Source organism: Somniosus microcephalus, unplaced genomic scaffold (assembly GCF_052327205.1).
Source record: "Somniosus microcephalus isolate GS21.2 unplaced genomic scaffold, FLI_Smic_1.0 unresolved_chr4, whole genome shotgun sequence".
Taxonomy (NCBI): Eukaryota; Metazoa; Chordata; class Chondrichthyes; order Squaliformes; family Somniosidae; genus Somniosus; species Somniosus microcephalus.
The window spans coordinates 42,879,335-42,901,155 of NW_028225182.1; the positions used below are offsets into that span (position 1 = coordinate 42,879,335).

The 21,821-nt window shown below is 51.0% G+C and overlaps 1 protein-coding gene across 1 annotated transcript in view; it reads left to right on the forward strand.

The window, feature by feature from the left end:
- LOC147090641 (polyunsaturated fatty acid 5-lipoxygenase-like) overlaps positions 1-21,821 on the forward strand; it is an 81,698-nt gene that overhangs the window by 46,025 nt on the left and 13,852 nt on the right. The window contains exon 10 of the mRNA XM_085977404.1: positions 18,802-18,971. Coding sequence (XP_085833530.1) covers positions 18,802-18,971 — 170 coding nt within the window. The remainder of the gene's footprint in view (positions 1-18,801; positions 18,972-21,821) is intronic.

The following is a 21,821-nucleotide window of genomic DNA, read 5'->3' on the forward strand; positions in this document are numbered from 1 at the left end:
AAGTCAACCTCCTTCCCTCTGACGGCAGAGGCCCGTGCAGCCTTCACCCTCATAAAAGAGGACATTGCGAAGGCCACAATGCACGCAGTGGATGAGTCCATCCCTTTCCAAGTGGAGAGCGATGCATCCGACTTCGCCCTAGCCGCAACCCTTAACCAGGCGGGGAGCCCCGTGGCCTTTTTTTCACGGACCCTCCAGGGCCCCGAAATTCGACACTCCTCAGTCGAGAAGGAGGCCCAGGCGATAGTGGAGGCTGTACGGCACTGGAGGCATAACCTGGCCGGTAAACGTTTCACCCTGCTCGCTGACCAACGGTCAGTAGCATTTATGTTTAACAACAGACAAAGGGGGAAAATCAAAAATGATAAGATATTGCGGTGGAGGATCGAGTTATCCACCTACAACTACGATATCTTATACCGGCCCGGGAAACTTAATGAGCCCCCAGACGCCCTATCCCGTGGGACATGTGCCAACGCACAAGTCGATAGGCTACGGACCCTCCACAATGATCTCTGCCACCCGGGGGTCACCAGGTTCTTCCATTTTATTAAAGCTCGCAACCTGCCTTACTCCATCGAGGAGGCCAGGACCATGACCAGGAACTGCCAGGTCTGCGCCGAATGCAAACCGCATTTTTATAGGCCAGACAGGGCACACCTGATTAAAGCCACCCGCCCCTTCGAACGTCTCAGCGTCGATTTCAAAGGGCCCCTTCCCTCCTCTGACCGCAACACGTACTTCCTCAATATTATTGACGAGTACTCCCGTTTCCCCTTCGCCATCCCCTGCCCGGACATGACCAGCGCCACAGTCATCAGGTGCCTCAACGACCTGTTCGCCATATTTGGCTTCCCCAATTACATCCACAGCGACAGGGGCTCGTCGTTCATGAGCGACGAGCTACGCCAGTACCTGCTCGAGAAGGGCATAGCCATGAGCAGGACTACCAGCTACAACCCCCGGGGTAACGGACAGGTAGAGAGGGAGAACGCAACGGTGTGGAAGACCGCCATGCTCGCCCTGAAATCCAAGGGCCTCCCAATCTCCCGCTGGCAAGATGTCCTCCCCGATGCGCTCCACTCCATATGATCACTGCTCTGTACTGCCACAAACGCCACCCCTCACGAGAAGATGTTCGTCTTCCCCAGGAAATCCATCTCGGGGACATCACTACCACCATGGCTGACGTCTCCGGGACCCGTCCTGCTCAGGAAACACGTGAGGAGCCATAAGACGGACCCCCTGGTCGAAAAGGTTCACCTCCTCCACGCCAACCCACAGTACGCCTACGTGGCGTATCCTGACGGGCGGGAGGACACAGTCTCAATTCGAGACCTCGCACCCTCAGGTACCACCCGAAACACCATCGATCACCATCCACTACCTCCACCCACCACCACTACCCACGACGCACCACCGGGGTGTCTACCACGAACTGACGACATGCCGGTGCCATCCCTACCCCGAGAGGACGACACGCCAGTGCTCCGTCCCACGCGAGAAGCGGCCGCGGGCAAAGAACCGCCGCAACCGGCACCACAAAGATCATTACGGCAGACAAGACCCCCGGAGAGACTTTCGTATATGAACTTTTGAAACACTTCACCCCGCCGGACTCTTTTTTAAACGAGGGGTGAATGTGGTAAACCACTGTTAACTCTGTACAGGTCCGGGCATGTCTCCGCCCCTGGCTCCACCCCTAAGCCCGGGTATAAAGGTGACTCATCACCCTTCCCCCGGGAGCTCTTAGGATGGATCCACTAGCAGAGGCATGCTCCAGTTCTTAGTCAATAAAAGCCTACTTCGTATAAGTCCAACTCATAGGCCTAGAAATTGAGTTTTGGCGCAGCCAGGGCTTTAGCGCCGGAAGTTAGTGCCGGAGCTAAGTCGCGCTGGTCGGGCCCAAAATTCAATAATTCTGCGCCCAAACGGCTGCCGGCGCTGCTGAGAGGTGTTTGCGCCTGAAAACTGGCGCTACGTGCTGAATATCGGCGCTATTCCGGCGCTGCGGCGCCCGCTGCGGTGCGGCAGGTTCGGGAAGTGCAGGCCTCCTCCTTCCCTTAAGGAGGAGCTGCCTGCACCCGGCCGCGGCCCGCGAAAATCGTTCTAAAAATGAGCCCGGCACCTCGGACAAGTGCCGGGCTTGCTTCTGTTCCGGGGGGGGGGGGCGGGGGGAAGTCCGGGGAGGGAGCTGCGGCCAGGCGGCCGGCGGGAAAGCGGCCGGCCGCCGCGGGGCCTTTAATGCGCCGGCGCAAAGTCAGGTAAGACTCTGTTGCCAGAGTCTTAGTTGCGGCTGCCACGGGCGAGGCGGCCGCAACTGAATTTCGGCGCTGGGGCCCGTCGCCATGGCAACCGGGACGCTGCGCACACCGATGACGTCATCGGTGCCGGCGCAGCGCTACCGGTCTAGCGCGGCGGAAGGGCCCCAGGCAATTTCGGCGCCGGCGCCAATTGCAGCGCTAGGCCCTCTAGCGCCGCAAAAGCGGCGCTAAGGCAACTCAATTTCTAGGCCATAGTCTTTGGTGTTGTTGATAGTGCATCAGAGAGTAAGCTTGCAGAGAACATAAAAACTGACTGTAAAAGCTTCTATAGATATGTGAAGAGAAAAAGATTGGTGAAGTCAAGCGTAGGTCCCTTGCAGTCAGAATCAGAGGAATCTATAATGGGGAACAAAGAAATGGCAGACTACTTAAATACATACTTTGGTTCTGTCTTCACAAAGGAGGACACAAATAACCGCCCAGAGATGTTGGGGAACCTTGGCCTAGAAATTCAGTATAGCCACTTTTGGGGCGGTAAGGTCGGGCGGCCGCTAAAGTTTGCGCCCGGCGCAAATTCGCGCCACCTTCGCCGATATTCAGTCGCATCGCCCCAAGAGGTTGCTGCTGCGCTAAAACAGGCGATGCACGACTGTCTTTAGGCGCTAAGCCGACGGTGCTGAGCGATACCCCCGAGGCCGGGCGCAGCGCCGGTGCGGCGAGTTGTTGATTGACGGCAGACACTCTGGCGCCGGTCAGCTCTTAAAGGGGGAGGGTAGATTTGTTTGCCTGCCACGCCCTGCACACTGCAGCCCTCAACCTAGGCCTGACCACTTCAGCTTCACCTGCACAACGCCCAGGGCTATGGAGAAGGCCAGGGAGAGAGCGCAGCGCTTCAGCGACGGTGACCTGAGGCTGCTGGTTGGCGGAGTGGAGCGCAGGCGCCATGTTCTGTTCCCAGAAGGTGGCAAGAGGCCGCTGCCCAGTGCCTACCGGAAAGCCTGGAGGGAGGTCTCAAACAGGGTGTCTTCCAACAGCGTGGTTGCCAGGACTCCTCTGCAATGCCGGAAGAAGTTCAACAACCTCACTCGGGTTGTCAGGGTGAGTACCCTTTCCAGTGTCCTCCTCATCCCTGCATGTGCACCTCACTTTATGGGCAAAGGGACCTGAAAGCCCTAATGGCCAGCCCTCATCCAGCAGCTATGGGACTGTCATGAAAATCACTTGCACATTCAACACTTTACACACTGTACAAGCTATTCGACCATGGGAGGCATTGCAGACAAGATCAGGGCTTCACACCGTACAAGCTATTCGACCATGGGAGGCAGTGCAGACAAGATCAGGGCTTCACACTGTACTTAGAGGCCGTCCTTTCTCTTGCAGGCCAAGGTGGCGCACAACCAGCGGAAACAAATTGACACCGGGGGAGGCCGTCCTGACGTAAAAGAGCTCTCCGACCTCGACCAGCGTGTGGAGTGCATTATGGCAGGCCGGCTGATTGGACCCATCGCCAGTGGAGATGCCGACCCTGTTCTGGGCACCAATGGTAAGGGCATCACCTTTTTGACTTCGCTCGTTCCACTTGCACCTCAGATCAGCATCCTTTGCCACTGTCCGACCAATGCGGTGAATGGCACCACTCATGCCTCCCTCGCTGCCGCCCTGTCCTCACTCTAAAGCTACTCTTGTGCCTTCCCGCTTTCAGATGGTGAATCGCCAGGTGAGGAGGCGGGCCCTCAAGCTGCCACTGTCAGCGCTTCGGAATACGAGGAGGAGGAAGAGGAAGCCGGCCCATCAGTGCCACCCTCAGCCGTACCAGCCCATGGCGATGTAGGGGACACATCTTCCCTGGAGGGGAGCCGGGGGGAAGGGTCGGAGGAGAGTGAAGCTCCGGGGCCCAGCGGCCTGCAGCAACGCGGGAGGGGTGGGGAAGCTCGGCGGACTTCTCCCCAGAGGGTGAGTGCGGCCTCCAGTCCTGCGACGGTCAGCGCAGAGGAGGTGCGGCTCCTGGAGGAAATGGCCGTTCAGGCTGAGCGCAGGCACAATGAGCTCATGGCTGCAGTGGCAAGGATGCCTGACTCCATTGAGTCTTTGTCAAGGAGTGTGCAGCAATTTGGAGCAGCACAGGCCAGGAGTCTACAGGACTTCGCGGCAGCACAGGCTGCGTCGAGCCAAGTGCTCAGTCGTGCCGTCCATTCACTGGCTGTTGTCATGCGGACACAGACCAGGGCCACACGGGCACTAACTGCTGCCACCCTCGCTGGATCAGCCAGGCATCGCCAGGGCACTCGCCGTGCAGCAGCAGCCCAGCAGTCTGTTCTTCAGCTGTTTGCTGCGCATGCTGCAGTGCTGGCCCGTGCGAGTGCCAATATCTCAGGCGACCAGCGAGCACCTGCGATCTGCCAGGTTGGCACCATTCCTGCAGCCGACACTGCCACTCCGCCATTGCAGCTACCACGAGCCGCTGGACAGACTGCTGCCGCCCAGCCAGAGTTGGAGCAGTCAGCAGCCGGCCACACCAAGGCCAGAGCTGGTGCAGGCCGACCCCCAAGGGCATCTGCCGTCTCGCCATCTGCCCCTCAGCAGCCTTCCCCCAGCCTTGCTGCAGCCACTGGGCTCCCATTGAGGAGGAGCTGCAGGGCGGGCAGGGGCCAGGCAAGGATGCAAAAGGCATCGCCCTCGCAGGGCAAAAAGTAGAAGGTATGCACAAATGCCTGGTGCTTTTTGTAAGGCCGAGACTGGTGCAGTTGTGTTTTTGTAAGGCCGAGACCGGTGTCTTTCTTTCTTTTTGTAAGGCCGAGACTGGTAGTTTTGTGTTTTTGGAGGGGGCTTCTCCACATGAGGATGTAATGTGGGAAGGGCAGAGGTTTGCAATAAATTATTGTTGTTAAATTGCAGTGTGCATGGTTTTTTGGTTAAGTCCTGGTTGCCCTGCTCGGCTGAGGGCTTGTGGAGCGGCTACATTCATCTGCTGACATTGGCACAAGCCATTCCCTGAGAGGGGGCCTAGAACCGACGTTCAATAAGCCGGCGACGGGCGGCCCTTGTACTTTCTGCCTCCCTCCTGTGCTGGTCCTCCTCCTCCTCCTCCTCCTCCTCCTCCTGAGGTGGTCCTCCAATCTCTGGTGGCAGTGCCTGAATCCTGCGGATAGCCAGGTTGTGCAGCATGCAGCAAACGACCACGAAATGGGAGACTCGCTCCGCCGAATACTGTAGGGCTCCTCCGGAACGATCCAGACAGCGGAACCGTTGCTTCAGGACGCCGATTGTTTGTTCGATGATGTTCCTGGTCGCTTGATGGCTATCGTTGTATCCCTCTTCAGCAGGGGTGCTGGGCGCACGGAGCGGGGTCATCAGCCAGGTACACAAAGGATAGTCTTTGTCCCCGATAAGCCATCCTCGTGGGTGAGGCTGTGCCTGGAACATGTCTGCTACAGAAGTCTGTCGCAGGATGAAGGCATCGTGGCTGCTGCCTGGAAAGCGGGCATTGACAGCTAAGATGAGCTGCCTGTGGTCACACACCAGCTGGACGTTCAGCGAATGGTAGCCCTTCCGGTTGCGGTAATCCTCGGCATTCTCCAGAGGTGCCTGCAAAGCCACATGCGTGCAGTCAATGGCGCCCTGCACCATGGGGAAGCCCGCGAATGCTGCAAAGCCCATTGCACGCTGTTGCTGCTTGGCAAGGGCCATGGAGAAGGAGATGAACTGACGTCTCCTTTTGAAAATGGCATTGGTCACCTGGCGGATGCAGCAATGCACGGCGAACTGGGAGATGTTGGCAATGTCCCCAGTAGCGGATTGGAAGGAGCCGGTGGCATAGAAGTTGAGAGCCACCGTCACCTTCACTGCCACCGACAGAGACGTCCTGCTCCTCAGCTGTGGCATCAGATCACCGCCAAGCAGGTGGCAGATCTCTGTGACCACCTCCCTTCTGAATCGCAGCCTCTGAACACACTGCTCGTCAGACATGTTGAGATAGGAGAACAGCTGGTGGTATACCCTGGGTGGGTAAGGCCTCCTTTGCCGGCGCCTGTTGCCCCCTCTCCGTCTAGCCAGGGCTGCCACTCTCTCATGGCATCTGTGAGCCCTTTGGATGTAATTGAGAAAGCCAGCGTTTACACCCATTGCAGCCCCCATAATATGCTGGCAAACAATGAGATGTCAATGAAGGCAAAGACAAGTGGAAAGCTGTGGCCTGAAGCCACAAGTACCTGTCCGAGTGTTGGGCCAAAGCAGAAAGCTCTCTACCTTGGTTGTAAAGTCTGTGGGTTATATGGTGAATTAATACACAGACTACAAGAGTAACTTTAACAGGACTTTACTATTCGAAGGTCAGGGCGAATCTGCCCAATCACTCATTACACAGCACTTATACACCGGTGTGGTCACCACCGGTATTACAGTATACCGCAGCCAAGATAAAGTAGTGCAACACCTAAAATAGTTCTCTTAAAGGTGGACGGTTACATACAATAGTTCTCTTAAAGGTAGAACGGTTACATACACTACAATCCTCCCTTTTTAGCTTACAACATACTTATTCCCCATTAAACATAACATATATCCAACTTCATGTAAAAACAGTTCACAGATGTAGTCTCTGCGGAAAACAGTTCACAGATTCAGTCTCTGCGGAAAACAGTTCACAGATTCAGTCTCTGTGGAAAACAGTTCACAGATTCAGTCTCTGTGGAGGCGCCTCCTGTGCTTCTTGGCTCGGTCTGGACAACGCCTCGGTGGTGTAGCAGTTCCCTGTGGTGTAGTCGGTTCACTTTGCTGGGGTGACTCATCCAATAGTCCTTCACTGGACTTAACAGCTTGAACTTCCGTCACTTCTGAACCAGCATTGCTGGCTTCTAAAAGCTTGAGTACCTTGGGAAGTTTTTCTACTTCCAAACTGATTTGGTTCCGTTCGGAGGGACCACGTGCGTGATCTGGTAGGGGTGATAATGGTTCAGATGGGTCATCTTCTTCTGTTTTGTCTTTTCCTTTCCTGCTTCTTGGAGACTCTCTGTGCTCCGCTGCCAGCCGCATGCACAGTTCCTCCTCCTCTTTCTCCTGTTGCCTTAGCAGTGCCACCATCTCCCGGTGTTTCTTAGACTTTTTGTGATTCTTCAGGGTTTTTGCACTTCGGAAGATTTCCCCACAAGCTGGGCAGAACAGGTCATCGTTATATTCGGTGTCGTTCAACAGGACGTGGTAATAATCGGTGTCGTCCTGAGCTAGGCCAGCGAGAGGGTCTTTTATTTCCTCCATGCCCAGCTGGACGTTAGTCAGCTTTTGTTCCAATTCCAGACATCTCTCCTGAAGAGACTTCTTCATGTGTTCAGCTTCCTCCAGCTTTTTCTGGGCTTCCTGCAAGTCTTTTACTAATGACCTCATTCGTGATTTCAATACTTCAACTTCATTCGGAGATTGATTGATCGTATTATTCAATCCCTCTACTGGAGCAGCTGTTTCAGCATTCTGTTGTTCAACATTGACGTGAATCAGCGTACTTTTGGCATCCAAGGTTTGCTCTGCTGCCATCTTCTCAGTCTGTGTTGCAACCTCAGCTATTCCAATAACTTTTGGGAGCTCCAAACCCCTCTCCTTTGAAGATTTAGACTCATGTCCAAATTGTTCCCATTTCAGAGTCTTGTCCCTCAGCATATGAAGGAGTTGGCTGACCGTTGACTCTTCTGACCTCATCCGTTTCCCAGTAGCTGCAGGGTTGTTTATAACCTTGCCCTGGGGCTCCTTTGCTGTTTCTACTTCGCCATCATCCGCAGCCTCCACCATTCGAATTTCCACAAATGAATCGTCCGGTGATGCTGCACCCAACTTCAGTAGGAGCTCGGAATTCATGGCGACCAACTCAGCCTTTTCTGCCTGCAATCTGCTAACAAGCGCCTTCAGTTGCTGAACATCTTGCTCCACCAGATTAGAGCACGCACCTTCAGAAACCGAATCAGCTTTGATTCGTTTGGCCTCCTTGCGCAGACGGTTTGTGTGCTCCTGCTCCCTTTTCTCCCTCAGCTGTTTCTGTTGTCTTTCCAGATTCTCCCACTCTGTGTCAAAGAACGTTTTCATTGCTTTTATCTCTTGCTCGAGACGGCAACTCAATTGTTCTAATTGCTGTTGTAATTTGAAATGGAGTTGAGTTCGAGCCCAGTGTTCCTCAGACTTGTGCATGTCTGTAGACTGGACAGACTCAGAATTCTCTGCCAAACTATGTTGTTGTTGTTCAGTGGAATTCTGTTCTGAAACTTTGTTCTCCTTTGAAGCATCAGTATTTATGCACTCCTTCGTTTTTCCAACCTTAGTCAGCAAGTCCATTTTAGACTTGCCTTTCGCACCTGGGCTGGTCTTGTCGTCATCCGTTTCAGAGTCTGAGCTGATTGTCTTCACCGAGTTCTCACTCGTTATTGCTTTTAGGTAGTGCCATTCCATGTTTATTTCCCTGATCCACTCCCATCCCAGAAGTGGTGGACCTCCCTCAGGTAGTACATATAAGTCCATTCCTTGGTGTTCTTTGCCCCTGTCTCTCACCTTGACTTGTATCTTTCCCATGGGGTATACTTTATGCCCCGTGTATGTCTGCAATACGATCTTGGTATCTCTCAAGGGTATATGTGAGAATAGCCGGTTGTAATCCCTTCGATTTATGACTGATAGGGCTGATCCTGTGTCCAATTCCATTTTCACTTGGACTCCGGCTACTTTTAGTGTGACCCAGATAGTTTGTAGGTCAGCTTCCTTACTCACATTGTGAATTCTCAGACTACCCAGTTCCTGGCCGTTCGGGTCTGAATCCGAATTCTGTTCATCTGAACTCTTCTCAGCCACCTTGTGTACCTTGCTGTACTTTTCCTGCGGTGACTTTTTTCTGTTGTTGGTCTTCTTTCCTGACCGGCATACTTTAGCTATGTGACCAAGCTTGCCACATTTTCTACATTCCTGGTTTTTAAACCAGCATTGGTTCTGGTCGTGTGTTGTCTTCCCACAACGATAACATTTTGTTGTACCCGAAGTCATTTGATCCACGCTGAGTACCGCTGCCTTCAGCTGCCTTTCCGCAGTGCCTCTCGCGGCTGCTTCGTGTGATGCTGCAATAAGGACAGCCTTGTCAAGTGTAAGATCGTTCTCTTCGAGCAGTCGCTTTTGTGTTCCTTCCTTCGACAACCCACACACGAACTTGTCTCTCAATGCCTCTGTCAGATTTTCCCCAAACTGGCAGTATTTCGCTAGTCTACGCAGTTCGACCAAGTATTCCGCGTTGCTTTCCTCTTTCTGTTGCGTTCTCGCATAAAATTTGAATCGTTCCGCCAAAATCAGCGGTGTGGGGTTCAAATGATCCTTCAGGACAGCAACAATATCAGCGAAAGTCTGATCCGCCGGTTTAGCTGGTGATAGAAGATGCTTCAATAGCCCGTATGTCTTTGCCCCCATTGCTTTTAATAAGGTGAGAGCTTTATCATCATCTGCTATTTTATTGGCCTCACAATATATCTCGATGCGTTCTACGTACGTGGCCCAATCTTCCACCTCGGAATCGAAGTTGTTGATGTTACCATGCTTAGGCATCTTCACTATCTTTTTGAGAAACCACAACGAATTTGTTCGTTACTTTTTTTTTCCAAAAATGGCGGTTTCCCGCGCTTGTCTTCTTCCCCGCCCACTTTCAAAATGGCGGTTTCCCGCTTCTGTCTTCTTCCCCGCCTACTGGCGGCTTCCCGCGTTTCTTCCCCTGGCGGGAGGGGTAAGCTTTCCTTCGGGCGACGACCGCTGGCTTTTGGAGTTCGCAGCCTGCGCGCCGGCTTCAGTGCGTTCCTTGTTCCCTTTTCTCGGCAGGGCAACCGGCGCTGGGGACAACCCGTTGACGGTGAACAGTTCCAGCCGCTGGCTGAATCTCCTCGGTCTCCCTCGCTCGGCTCTGTCTCTCCCGTTCGCTCGGGCTCTGTCTCTCCCTCAGCGGCTTCCAATCGCGCCTCCCAGCCCTCTCGCAGTCCGGTCCTTTCCTCCCCCGGCTGCGGCTGAGTTCTCCGCGGTTTCTTATTTTTATTTCTTCCCGCGCCTTACGATCCCGGTCGCAGCGCCTCGCGGCCTCGGTAGCTGCCCGGCCTTTCGCCGGTCGCGGTCGAGCTGTCTCACGACGCTGTTGCGTCTCCCAGCCCGCTTGTAGCCCGGTCTCTCACACCGGCTGCGTTCCCGCTTGTAGCCCGGTCTCTCACACCGGCTGCGTTCCCGCTTGTACCACGGCTTCCGTGCCCTACGCTGCCCCAGTCTCAGCGCCTCTGGGCCCGACTTCTGTCCGGCTCCTTTCCCCCGACCGTGGTCGAGTTCACCGCCCTTATCCTCCGTTTCTTTTTATTTTCCCCCTACTCACAGTCAACGTGGCCGACTTGCTTCTCTTGGCTGATCGGCTCACTCACCGCCGTGGCAGAAGGGACAATAACAGCCTGTTGCTGATGGAAGGCTTCGTGTCTGAATCCTTCCTTCTTCCTTGCTCTGCAGACTCGAGTCTTCTCTGAGCAGAACGACGAGGGCGGATGCCTCTTCTCGACGCTCGTTAACTGCTTCGGATGTATCGCTGCCACAGGGTAAGATCGAACTCGTCGCCACTGTAAAGTCTGTGGGTTATATGGTGAATTAATACACAGACTACAAGAGTAACTTTAACAGGACTTTACTATTCGAAGGTCAGGGCGAATCTGCCCAATCACTCATTACACAGCACTTATATACCGGTGTGGTCACCACCGGTATTAAAGTATACCGCAGCCAAGATAAAGTAGTGCAACACCTAAAATAGTTCTCTTAAAGGTGGACGGTTACATACAATAGTTCTCTTAAAGGTAGAACGGTTACATACACTACATTGGTCTCTCTCCAAAGATCCGTTTCTCAAGAAGGAGTGCTGCGAAATGGCAGCCTTTTATAGTGCAGGGGGAGTGCCCTTTAAATTGCGCCCCCCGCGCCCCGCATCGACTGAGCACCGTTCCACTCTAACAGTCGCTAGGGGTGCCAGGCGCACAATGGGGCGTCGCGACTGAATTTCCGGTTGGGGGCGCACAAAGGGCGTTGCACGAGGAAATGACGTCATGATCTGCGCGCGCAGCTGACCGTGCGCAAAGACTTTGCGCCGCCGCTAAATCTCTAGTGAAGTTGGGGCGAGGCGCAGATCGCGCTGCGCCCGGCCGCTAGCCGCCTAGCGCCCGACATCTACTCCTCCTAAGGCGCTAACGGCTGGCGCAACCAACTGAATTTCTAGGCCATGGTGTTAGGGAAATTGATGGGATTGAAGGCCGATAAATCCCCAGGGCCTGATAATCTACATCCTAAGGTACTTAAGGAAGTGGCCCTAGAAATAGTAGATGCATTGCTGGTCATCTTCCAAAATTCAATAGACACTGGAACAGTTCCCATGGATTGGAGGATAGGTAATGTAACCCCACTATTTAAGAAGGGTGGTAGAGGGAAAATGGGGAATTATAGACTGGTAAGCCTGACATCGGTAGTGGGGAAAATGCTAGAGTCCATTATAAAAGATGTAATAGCAGCAGACTTGGAAAACAGTGACAGGATCGGACAAAGTCAACATGGATTTACAAAAGGTAAATCATGGTTGACTAATCTACTGGAACTTTTGGAGGATGTGACTGGTAGAATAGATAAGGAAGAACCAGTGGATGTGGTGTATTTGGACTTTCAGAAGGCTTTCGATAAGGTCCCGCATAAGAGATTAGCATGTAAATTTAAAGCACATGGGATTGGGGGTAAGGTATTGTCTTGGATAGAGAACTGGTTGGCAGACAGGAAGCAAAGAGTTGGAATAAACGGGTCTTTTTCCGAATGGCAGGCAGTGACTAGTGGGGTACCGCAGGGATCGGTCCTTGGACCCCAGCTATTCACAATATATATTAATGATCTAGTCGAGGGAACTCGATGTAATATCTCCAAGTTTGCAGACAACACAAAGCTGGGTGGGCGTGTGTGCTTTGAGGATGAAGCAGAGAAATTCCAGTACGATTTGGACAGGTTGGGCGATTGGGCAGATGCATGGTGTTGTGTATGTACCTTTAAGAGAATAACTGGTCTCAGACTGCAGTACCGGCAGTGACCACCCCTGTATAAAAGGTGCTAGAGAGCCTCTGTGTTTTTAGTTTCACTATTGACTTCCACCAGTAAAGACTTATTTTGTTCCACTCCTGCAGTCTGTGTCTCAATTATTCACGGACGTAATACTGGCGACGAGTAAGAAACGAACTTACCTGCAACTCGGCAGCACCTCAGACGACGTTTTTGAAGGTCGAAGCCAGAAGAAAGAAAAAAATAGAATCTACAGAAACTCGAGAAACGGGCGTCGACCGTGGGCAACCGCCCTCCAAATCGTCGGTTTGAAAACTTGCAGGAGAGACTGTCAAGAGCCAGGCTTGGTTTCCCAGTCTGTGGTTTCCCAGCTAATCGGGCTGGTGGCAGGTAGTGCACTGATCCTTCCTGGGCTGCGGCGGGCTAGAGCTCGATCGGGTGGCTCTGTAACAGGGCTGGGCAGCGAGTCGGGAAGCAAAGAGAGAGAGAGGGTGGAGCACACAGGGCGCGGCCGGTGCTTCAAAGCCGGGCAGCGTTCGGACCGAAGAAGAGGGAGGGAAGTGTCCCAGAGGGTCCGCTCCACGATGGGAAAATAATTTTTTAAAAATATTAAACGCGCAAGAAACCGTGGAAAGCAGCGCTAACAACAGCGGGGAAGAAGGCAAAGCGCAGGAGCCGCCATTTTAGATTTGCAAGATGCTGAAGACTGGCTGTATCACTGCTTTTGATAATACAATAGAGGACTGGACCACGTATGTGGAAAGAGTCGAGGTATATTGCGAGGCAAACGAAATAGCGGAGCAGAAAAAGGCATCGATATTGCTAAACTTAATGGGCGCTAGAACGTACAGCCTATTGCGGGACCTGATTACTCCAGCCAAACCGAAGACGAAGAGTTTTAACGAAATTGTTGCTGTCCTACAGGAACACCTAAACCCTGCACCGCTGTTGATAGCAGAAAGATTTAAATTCCACAGGAGAACTCAGCACAAAGATGAGAGCAATGCTGAGTATCTTACGGAACTACGCAAGCTATCAAAGCACTGCCAGTTCGGAGCAGGACTGGCACATACCCTACGGGACAAATTTGTCTGTGGACTCCTGAGTGAAGGAACACAGAAGAAGTTATTCGCAGAGAAAGAGCTGACGCTAGATAAGGCTTTCAGCGTGGCAGTATCGTATGAAGCAGCAGCCAGGGGAGCTGCAGAAATTCAACAAAAACCACAGGAATACGGCACCCACGAAATGACACGGGGATTTGCAAAATGTTATCGCTGCGGCAGAACTAACCATGACCAGAAGGACTGCTGGTCCAAAGACAAAATATGCAGACAATGCGGGAAGATTGGACACATTGCACGAGTTTGCCGGTCTGGGAAGAAGACCAGCGACAACAAAAAGGCTACTAAGGAACCGTACAAGAAAGTACAAAAGATGACGGACAGTAGTTCCGAAGACCAGATGAGCGATAGTGAATCCGGGAACAGGAGACTAAGCTGTCTCAAACTTCACAATGTAATCGCAAAAGAGGATCACCGAACCATTTGGGTCACCCTCACGATAGCAGGGTCCCAAGTTAAAATGGAATTGGATACAGGATCAGCGCTAACCGTCATGAATCGACGAGACTACGAGCGGCTATTTTCACACATACTCTTGAGAGAGACATCCATCGTCTTGACGACGTATACGGGGCAAAAAGTATACCCCAGAGGGAAAATAAGGGTGCCTGTCAAATACAATGGCAAGAAAATACGGAAATTGTATCTCTACATACTGCCAAATGGTGGACCGCCGTTATTGGGATGGGAATGGATCAGGAAGATAAACTTAGATTGGCACTCCATTCATGCAATGACGGTGGACGGTAAAAAAGATAAAGACGTCACTCCTGGACGATTGTCAACAATCTTAGCTAACGCCAAAGAGGTATTTCAACAAGAACTGGGCACGCTTAAAGGTGTAACCGCCTCGATAAAAATAGAAGAGAATGCAGTTCCCAAGTTTTTCAAAGCAAGACCGGTACCATATGCAATTCGCCCAGCCGTCGAGGCAGAGCTGGAGAATCTGGAGAAGGTGGGCGTGTTGTCTAAGGTCGACTGGAGCAAGTGGGCGACACCCATTGTTCTTGTCATGAAGAAAACGTTAAGCAATATGTCCGGGGAGCCAAGGAAGATTCGCATCTGTGGGGATTTCAAGGTGACGGTGAACCCAGTCATTCACACAGTACAATATCCTCTTCCAAGGATAGAAGACATCTTCGCCTCACTGTCTGGAGGGAAGCGTTTTACAAAAATTGACCTAGCACAAGCATATTTGCAGATGGAGGTTGAAGAGTCCTCTAGGAAGTATCTCACGATAAACACTCACAAAGGTCTTTACCAGTATCATCGATTGGTATTCGGAGTAGCATCGGCTCCGGCGATATGGCAAAGAGCGATGGAACAAGTACTGCAAGGGATTCCAGGGACTCAGTGTTACTTGGACGACATCCTTGTGACAGGTGAAGATGACAGTGAACACCTTAACAACCTAGAACAGGTGCTCACTAGACTACGGGAACATGGGCTGCGAGCCAACCGCCCCAAGTGCGAATTTTTTAAGAAACAGATATCGTATTGTGGCCACGTGATTGATGAAGAGGGGCTACATAAGTCCCCTGACAAAATTGAAGCGGTTGTTAAGGCCCCAGCGCCTGAAAATGTGTCGCAACTGAGGTCATTCCTCGGATTGGTGAATTACTATCATAAGTTTTTGCTGAATTTGTCGACAATTCTGCACCCACTGAACGCCCTGCTACGAACGGGGGTAGCATGGAAATGGAGCGATGATTGTAAGCGTGCTTTTCAGAAGAGTAAGGACTTAATCACTTCAAGGGAAGTATTGGCTCACTACAACCCAGCACTGCCGATCAGACTGGTGTGTGATGCATCTCCCTACGGCATTGGGGCGGTACTGTCACATAAATTCCTTGATGGTTTAGAGAGGCCGATAGCTTTTGCGTCATGCTCGTTAACTTCTGCCGAGCGTAACTACGCCCAGATTGACAGAGAGGCCCTCAGCCTATTGTGGGGGGTGAAGAAGTTCAATCACTACCTGCACGGTCAAAAATTTACTCTACTAACCGATCATCAACCTCTTGTCTCCATTTTCAACCCTCAGAAGGGCGTACCGATAATGACAGCACAACGGCTGCAGAGATGGTCCCTTTTCCTAGGGGCACACCAATATGACATCGAGTACAAAGGAACTAAACAGCATGGAAATGCTGATGGATTGTCACGTCTACCGTTGCCGACGGTGGAAGAAGAAGACCTTGCAGTGGATCCAATGGAGTTATTCCACTCGACCATAGTCGAATGTCTCCCTGTGATGAATGCAAACATAGAAAAGGAAACACGGAATGACCCGACACTATCACGGGTCTATGATTTAACGGTGAAGGGATGGCCAGCACATGGCGAACCACTGCTGCCAGCATTCTCGCCGAGAAGAGAACAGTTGTCAGTGTGCAGAGGAACCTTGATGTGTGGATCCAGAGTAGTAATTCCACCTAAGTTGACGGATAGAATGCTCAATGAGCTTCATGAGGGTCATCTGGGTGGGGTAAAAATGAAGAACTTAGCCAGAGCGTTTGTGTGGTGGCCGGGAATCGATAGGGAAATCGAAGAGATGACCAAGAGCTGTGCAGGATGCCAGGAGGTCCAAAACGCCCCACCACAAGCTCCTCTGCATCCATGGGAGTGGCCCTCATCTCCATGGCAAAGGGTGCACATTGATTTTGCTGGTCCCTTCATGGACTCGATGTTTTTAATTGCGGTGGATGCACATTCAAAGTGGCCAGAGGTAATAAAAATGTCCTCAACCACCACGGAAAGAACTATCACAGTTTTACGAACCATATTCGCCAGGAATGGGCTGCCTGAACAGATTTGCTCTGACAATGGACCACAGTTTGTGTCTGAAGAGTTCCGGAGGTTCTTAAAGAACAATGGTGTTAAGCATTACACATCTGCCCCATATCATCCAGCCACTATTGGATTGGCCGAGAGGTTTGTCCAAACATTCAAGAAGGCTATCAAGGCAATGTGTAATGAAGATATACCCCTACAACACAAGGTGGACAACTTCTTGTTTGCCTACCGGAATGCGACACATGCGGTTACCAACCAAACTCCAGCCATGATGTTCTTCAATCGAAGACTACGATGCCGCTTGGATTTGGTTAAGCCAAACGTCCGAAGAGATGTGGAGAACAGGCAGTTTCAGAATATGAATGAAAGGCCGACCAGGAGTTTTAAGATAGGTCAACCAGTTTTGGCCCGGGACTACCGCACTGAGAAATGGCAGCCAGGAACGATTTGTACACGGCAAGGACCTCTCATGTATACCGTGGATGTTGGGGAGAGCATTGTAAGACGCCATGTTGACCAGATTCTAGAGTCACTGGAAAACGTCAACTCCACACCACGATCTGACACACCTGGTAATGAAATCGATGTTCCAATTGCAGCTACCGCAGAACCGGTAATATTGGAAGCAGATGAACCAAACAACGACATTGATCCCGACTCAACATTGCCAGAAGAACCTGATACCCCAAAGAGGCGTTATCCAGACAGAATCAGGAAGCCTCCTCAAAGACTGAACTTATAATTGCTTAAACTTAACCAATGTATCTAGCAACAGTAATTGTGATTGTAATTAGTTATCATTTAGTTGTTAAATGAATGTTATGTACTGTTTATCTAAAAGGGGAGGAATTGTTGTGTATGTACCTTTAAGAGAATAACTGGTCTTAGACTGCAGTACTGGCAGTGACCACCCCTGTATAAAAGGCACTAGTGAGCCTCTGTGTTTTTAGCTTCACTATTGACTTCCACCAGTAAAGACTTATTTTGTTCCACTCCTGCAGTCCGTGTCTCAATTATTCACGGACATAATACATGGCAAATGCAGTATAATGTGGATAAATGCGAGGTTATCCACTTCGGTGGCAAAAACAGGAAGACAGGTTATTATCTGAACGGCAACAGATTGGGAAAAGGGGAAGTGCAATGAGAACTGGGTGTTCTTGTGCACCAGTCGCTGAAGGTAAGCATGCAGGTGCACCAGACGGTTAAGAAGACAAATGGTATGTTGGCCTTCATAGCGAGGGAATTTGAGTACAGGAGCAAGGAAGTCTTGCTGCAGTTGTACAAGGCCTTGGTGAGACCACACCTTGAGTATTGTGTGCAGTTTTGGTCGCCTTATCTGAGGAAGGATGTTCTTGCCATGGAGAGAGTGCAGCGATGATTCACCAGACTGATACCTAGGATGGCAGGAATGACGTATGAGGAGAGATTGGGTCGATTAGTCTTATATTCTCTAGAGTTTAGAAGAATGAGAGGGGATCTCATTGAAACTTATAAAATTCTTACAGGACTAGACAGACTAGATGCAGGAAGGATTTTCCCGATGGTCGGGGAGTCCAGAACCAGGGGTCACAGTCTAAGGATAAGGGGTAAGCCATTTAGGACAGAGATGAGGAGGAATTTCTTCACCCAGAGAGTGGTGAACCTGTGGAATTCTCTGCCACACAGGGCAGTTGAGGCCAGTTCATTAAATATATTCAAGAAGGAGATGAATAGATTTCTTGAGCTTAAAGGGATCAAGGGATATGAGGAGAAAGCAGGGACAGGGTACTGAATTTGGATGATCAGCCATGATCTCATTAAATGGCGGAGCAGGCTCGAGGGGCCGAATGGCCTACTCCTACTCCTGCTCCTATCTTCTATGTTTCTATGTTTCTATGCTTCCACCCTCCATAAACTTGAGCACATCCAAATCCCTGCTGCCCGTGTCCTAACTCACACCAAGTCCCGTTCATTCATCACCCCTGTCCTTGCTGATATACATTGGTTCCCGGTTAAGCAACGACTCGATTTTAAAATTGTCATCCTTGTTTTCAAATCCCTCCACGCGTCGCCCCTCCCTATCTCTGCACTCCTCCAATTTTGGCCTCTTTTGAATCCTCAATTTAAATCACTCCACCGTTGGCGGCCGTGCCTTCAGCTGCCGGGGCCCTAAGCTCTCGAATTCCCTCCCTAAACTGCTCCGTCTCTCACTCCTGCTTTAAGACGCTCGTTAAAACCTAACTCTTTGACCAAGCTTTTGGTCACCTGTCCTAATATCTCCTCAAGTGGCTCGCTGTCAAATTTTGTTTGTTAATCACTCCTGTGAAACACCTTGGGACGGTTTACTCCGCTAAAGGCGCTATATAAATGTAAGCTGTTGTTGTAAATCTCATTCAATATTTCTTTTGCACCATGGCATCTCACACTGTGCTCTTCAGTCTTTTACCTCAGTTTCTCAGTAAAATAAACAAAACAATCTGTACAGTCCAGTGTCCATCCAATCTCAGCACAAGCCTGACCTGTTGCCGCCAACATGTAGACTTTAATCGTCTCTTTTGTTTTCTCCAAAGATATTTAGTGTCGGAGCTAAGGGTTACCTTTTGCTATGTCAGAGAGAGTTCCTCGCCATCACCTACCAATCATTGTGCCTACCAGACAGCCTGGAACACCGTGGAGTCAGTGAACTAAAGGGCTACTATTATAAAGATGACGGTCTGCAGATATGGTCTGCGATTCACAAGTAAGTGATAGATGAGGGTTCTTCCAGTGAGGTGTTTGTGAGTGGAAAGCTCCCAGGGCCCAGTGTATAGACAATATTCGCTGCCATAATTCAAACCCCATGGTAATCACTAACTCTACAGAACGCAGTAGAGTGAATTTTCCAAGACTCGGCTCCAGCATGGAGTCTCTGGACTGTCGGTGACCTTTCTGCAGGTGCTATATCCGGCCTCCTGCTGATGGTGAGCAATCTGAGGTAGTTCTCCTCAGTCACGGGCAGGTAAGTGCGCCAAAGTGTGAATATATGATGCGGTGCCTGGTGACCTCCCTCGCATGCCTTCGTTTGTCTTGTGCCGCTTCAACTACGAAAAACAGAATTTTGAGGAGTAGGAAAAAAAGTGACCCCCAAATTTCTTTCACAAGAATATTTTGATTAAAAGTTTTAGAAATATGAAAAAAAACTGCCTCATCAAAACGCTGACTCAAAGGTACAGTAAACATTACAACAAAAATAACACTCAAAGCCTGTTCCTCTGTAAGGGCTCCATCACCCATAGAGCTCCCATTCCAAATGGACACTGACGGAAAAAGAGAACAAACCTCTTGCAGAATTGTACTAAATTACTAGGGAGGCTAAATTCGATTGATTTGCACCTTGAAATTCAGCGGGAGGTTAGCGATGGCACTCACTGTTAGCGCGGCACGGCGCTGTGCTGCGCCGCTGGCAATGATGTCATCGCCGTGCGCAGCGCCCTGCTCACGCCCCAGCTGAAATACTGGGTGGCGCTCCCCGACTTACCGCTGGACAGTACGTCCGCCGGGTTCATGGAGACCTATCAGCGGCCAGGGTAGCGCTAGTTAAAGGAAAGGTGGTGGGCGGCCATTTTTCTTGCTCGCCGCCTGCCAGCACTTGCCCCCGTTGCCATCCCCGGCCCCCGTGAAGCCCCCCCACGGGGTGCCGGTTGCTCTCCGTGAGCCCGGCACTCAAGAGGAGTGCCTGGCTCTTTTGCCGGCTCTCCCGATCCCTGGCGGCCCAGCTGGGCGCCGGGTCGCGCTGCGCCAGGCCCCTCCCCTTTAAGAAGGGGAGGAAGGCCTGCAGTACCACAGTGCGACGTGCTGCAGCGCATGGCGCTGTGGCACATAGCGCTGCGATATTGGCTCGCAGCGCCCCAAGAGGGAGGCGGGACGCTACTCCTCCCTCTCGGGGCGCTACCTGGAAAAATCGGCCGTGGGGGCTCTAACTTTTTTGGGGCGCTAAAATTAGTGCCAAAGGGGACTGCTACCCAAATTTTACCCCTAGGTATTTACAGCACAGAAACAGGCCATTCGGCCCAACTGGTCCATGCCAGTGTTTATGCTCCCACCCTTCTTCATCTCACACCATAAGCATATCCTTGTATTCCTTTCTCCCTCATGTACTTATCTAGCTTCCCCTTAAATGCATCTATGTGATTCGACTCAACCACTCACTGTGGTGGCGAGTTCCACATTCTCACCACTCTCTGGGTAAAGAAGTTTCTCCTGAATTGTCTATTGGATTTATTAGTCACCTTAAAGACCTCTATCAGGTCACCCCTGAGTCTTCTCTTTTCTAGAGAAAAGCACCCCAGCCTCGTGTAAAGATTTCTTTCATTGGAATAACAAATGTTATGAATATGGAAAAAGGTCTCATCAAAATACAGACTGAAAGGTTCAGTAAACATTACAAAAGAACAATCAAAGCCTTGTTCCCCTGTAAAGGCTCTATCACCCATGGAACAACAACAACTTGCATTTATAAAGCACCGTTAATGGAGTGAAACGTCCCAGGGTGCTTCACAGGCGTGTAATCAGAGGAAATTTGACACCGAGCCACATAAGGAGATATTAGGACTGGAGACCAAAAGCTTGATTCCGGTCCCCTCCTCGGATGGTTTGGTTGAGCTGAATGGCCTTTTCTTGTTCCGTGATTATTGTTCTCATCATGTGTGACGGTCCTTTAGTGGATATTTTATCACTCCAAATGCTGATGACCTTTAACCTGGGTATTCTGCGGCGAGTGGCTCACCTCATCACTCCCCAAAATCTCTCCACCACCTACAAAGCTCAAGTCAGGAGTGTGATCTTCCAACACTCCCTTGATTCAGAAATTGTCCCCTTGGATCGGTAAATTGCCAATGTCTCTCCATTATTCAAGAATGGCGGGAGAGGTCTCACAGGAAATTATAGACCTATTAGTCTAACGTCAGGTGTGGGGAAGTTACTAGAACCTGTTAATAGGGGCAGAGTGACTGAGCACTTGGCCAACTATGAACTGATCAGAGAGAGCCAGCATGGATTTGTAAAGGGTAAGTCATGTATAACTAACCCAGTTGAATTTTTTGAGGAGGTCACTAATGTGGTAGATAAGGGAGTGTCTCCGGATGTTATTTATATGGACTTCCAGAAGACATTTGATAAGGTTCCACACGAGAGACTGTTAGGAAAAATGGAAGCGCATGGATTGGAGGCAACCTATTGGCTTGGATAGGGAATTGGTTAGGAGGTAGGAGACAGAGAGTAGGGATAATGGCTATTTACTCCAATTGGCAGGATGTGACTAGTGGTGTCCCCCAGGGATCTGTACTGGGATCAGCTTTTCACTATATTTATCAAAGACTTAGATGAAGGTATAGAGAGCCGTATATCCAAGTTTGCTGATGACACTAAGTTAGGTGGCACAGTAGACGGCAGCAGAAAGTTGCAGAGGGACATTAATAGATTAAGCGAGTGGGCAAAACTGTGGCAGATGGAGTTCAATGTGGGAAAGTGTGAGGTCGTCCACTTTGGACCCAAGAAAGATCGATCAGAGTATTTACTAAATGGTGAGGAGCTGGGAACTGTGGAGGAGCCG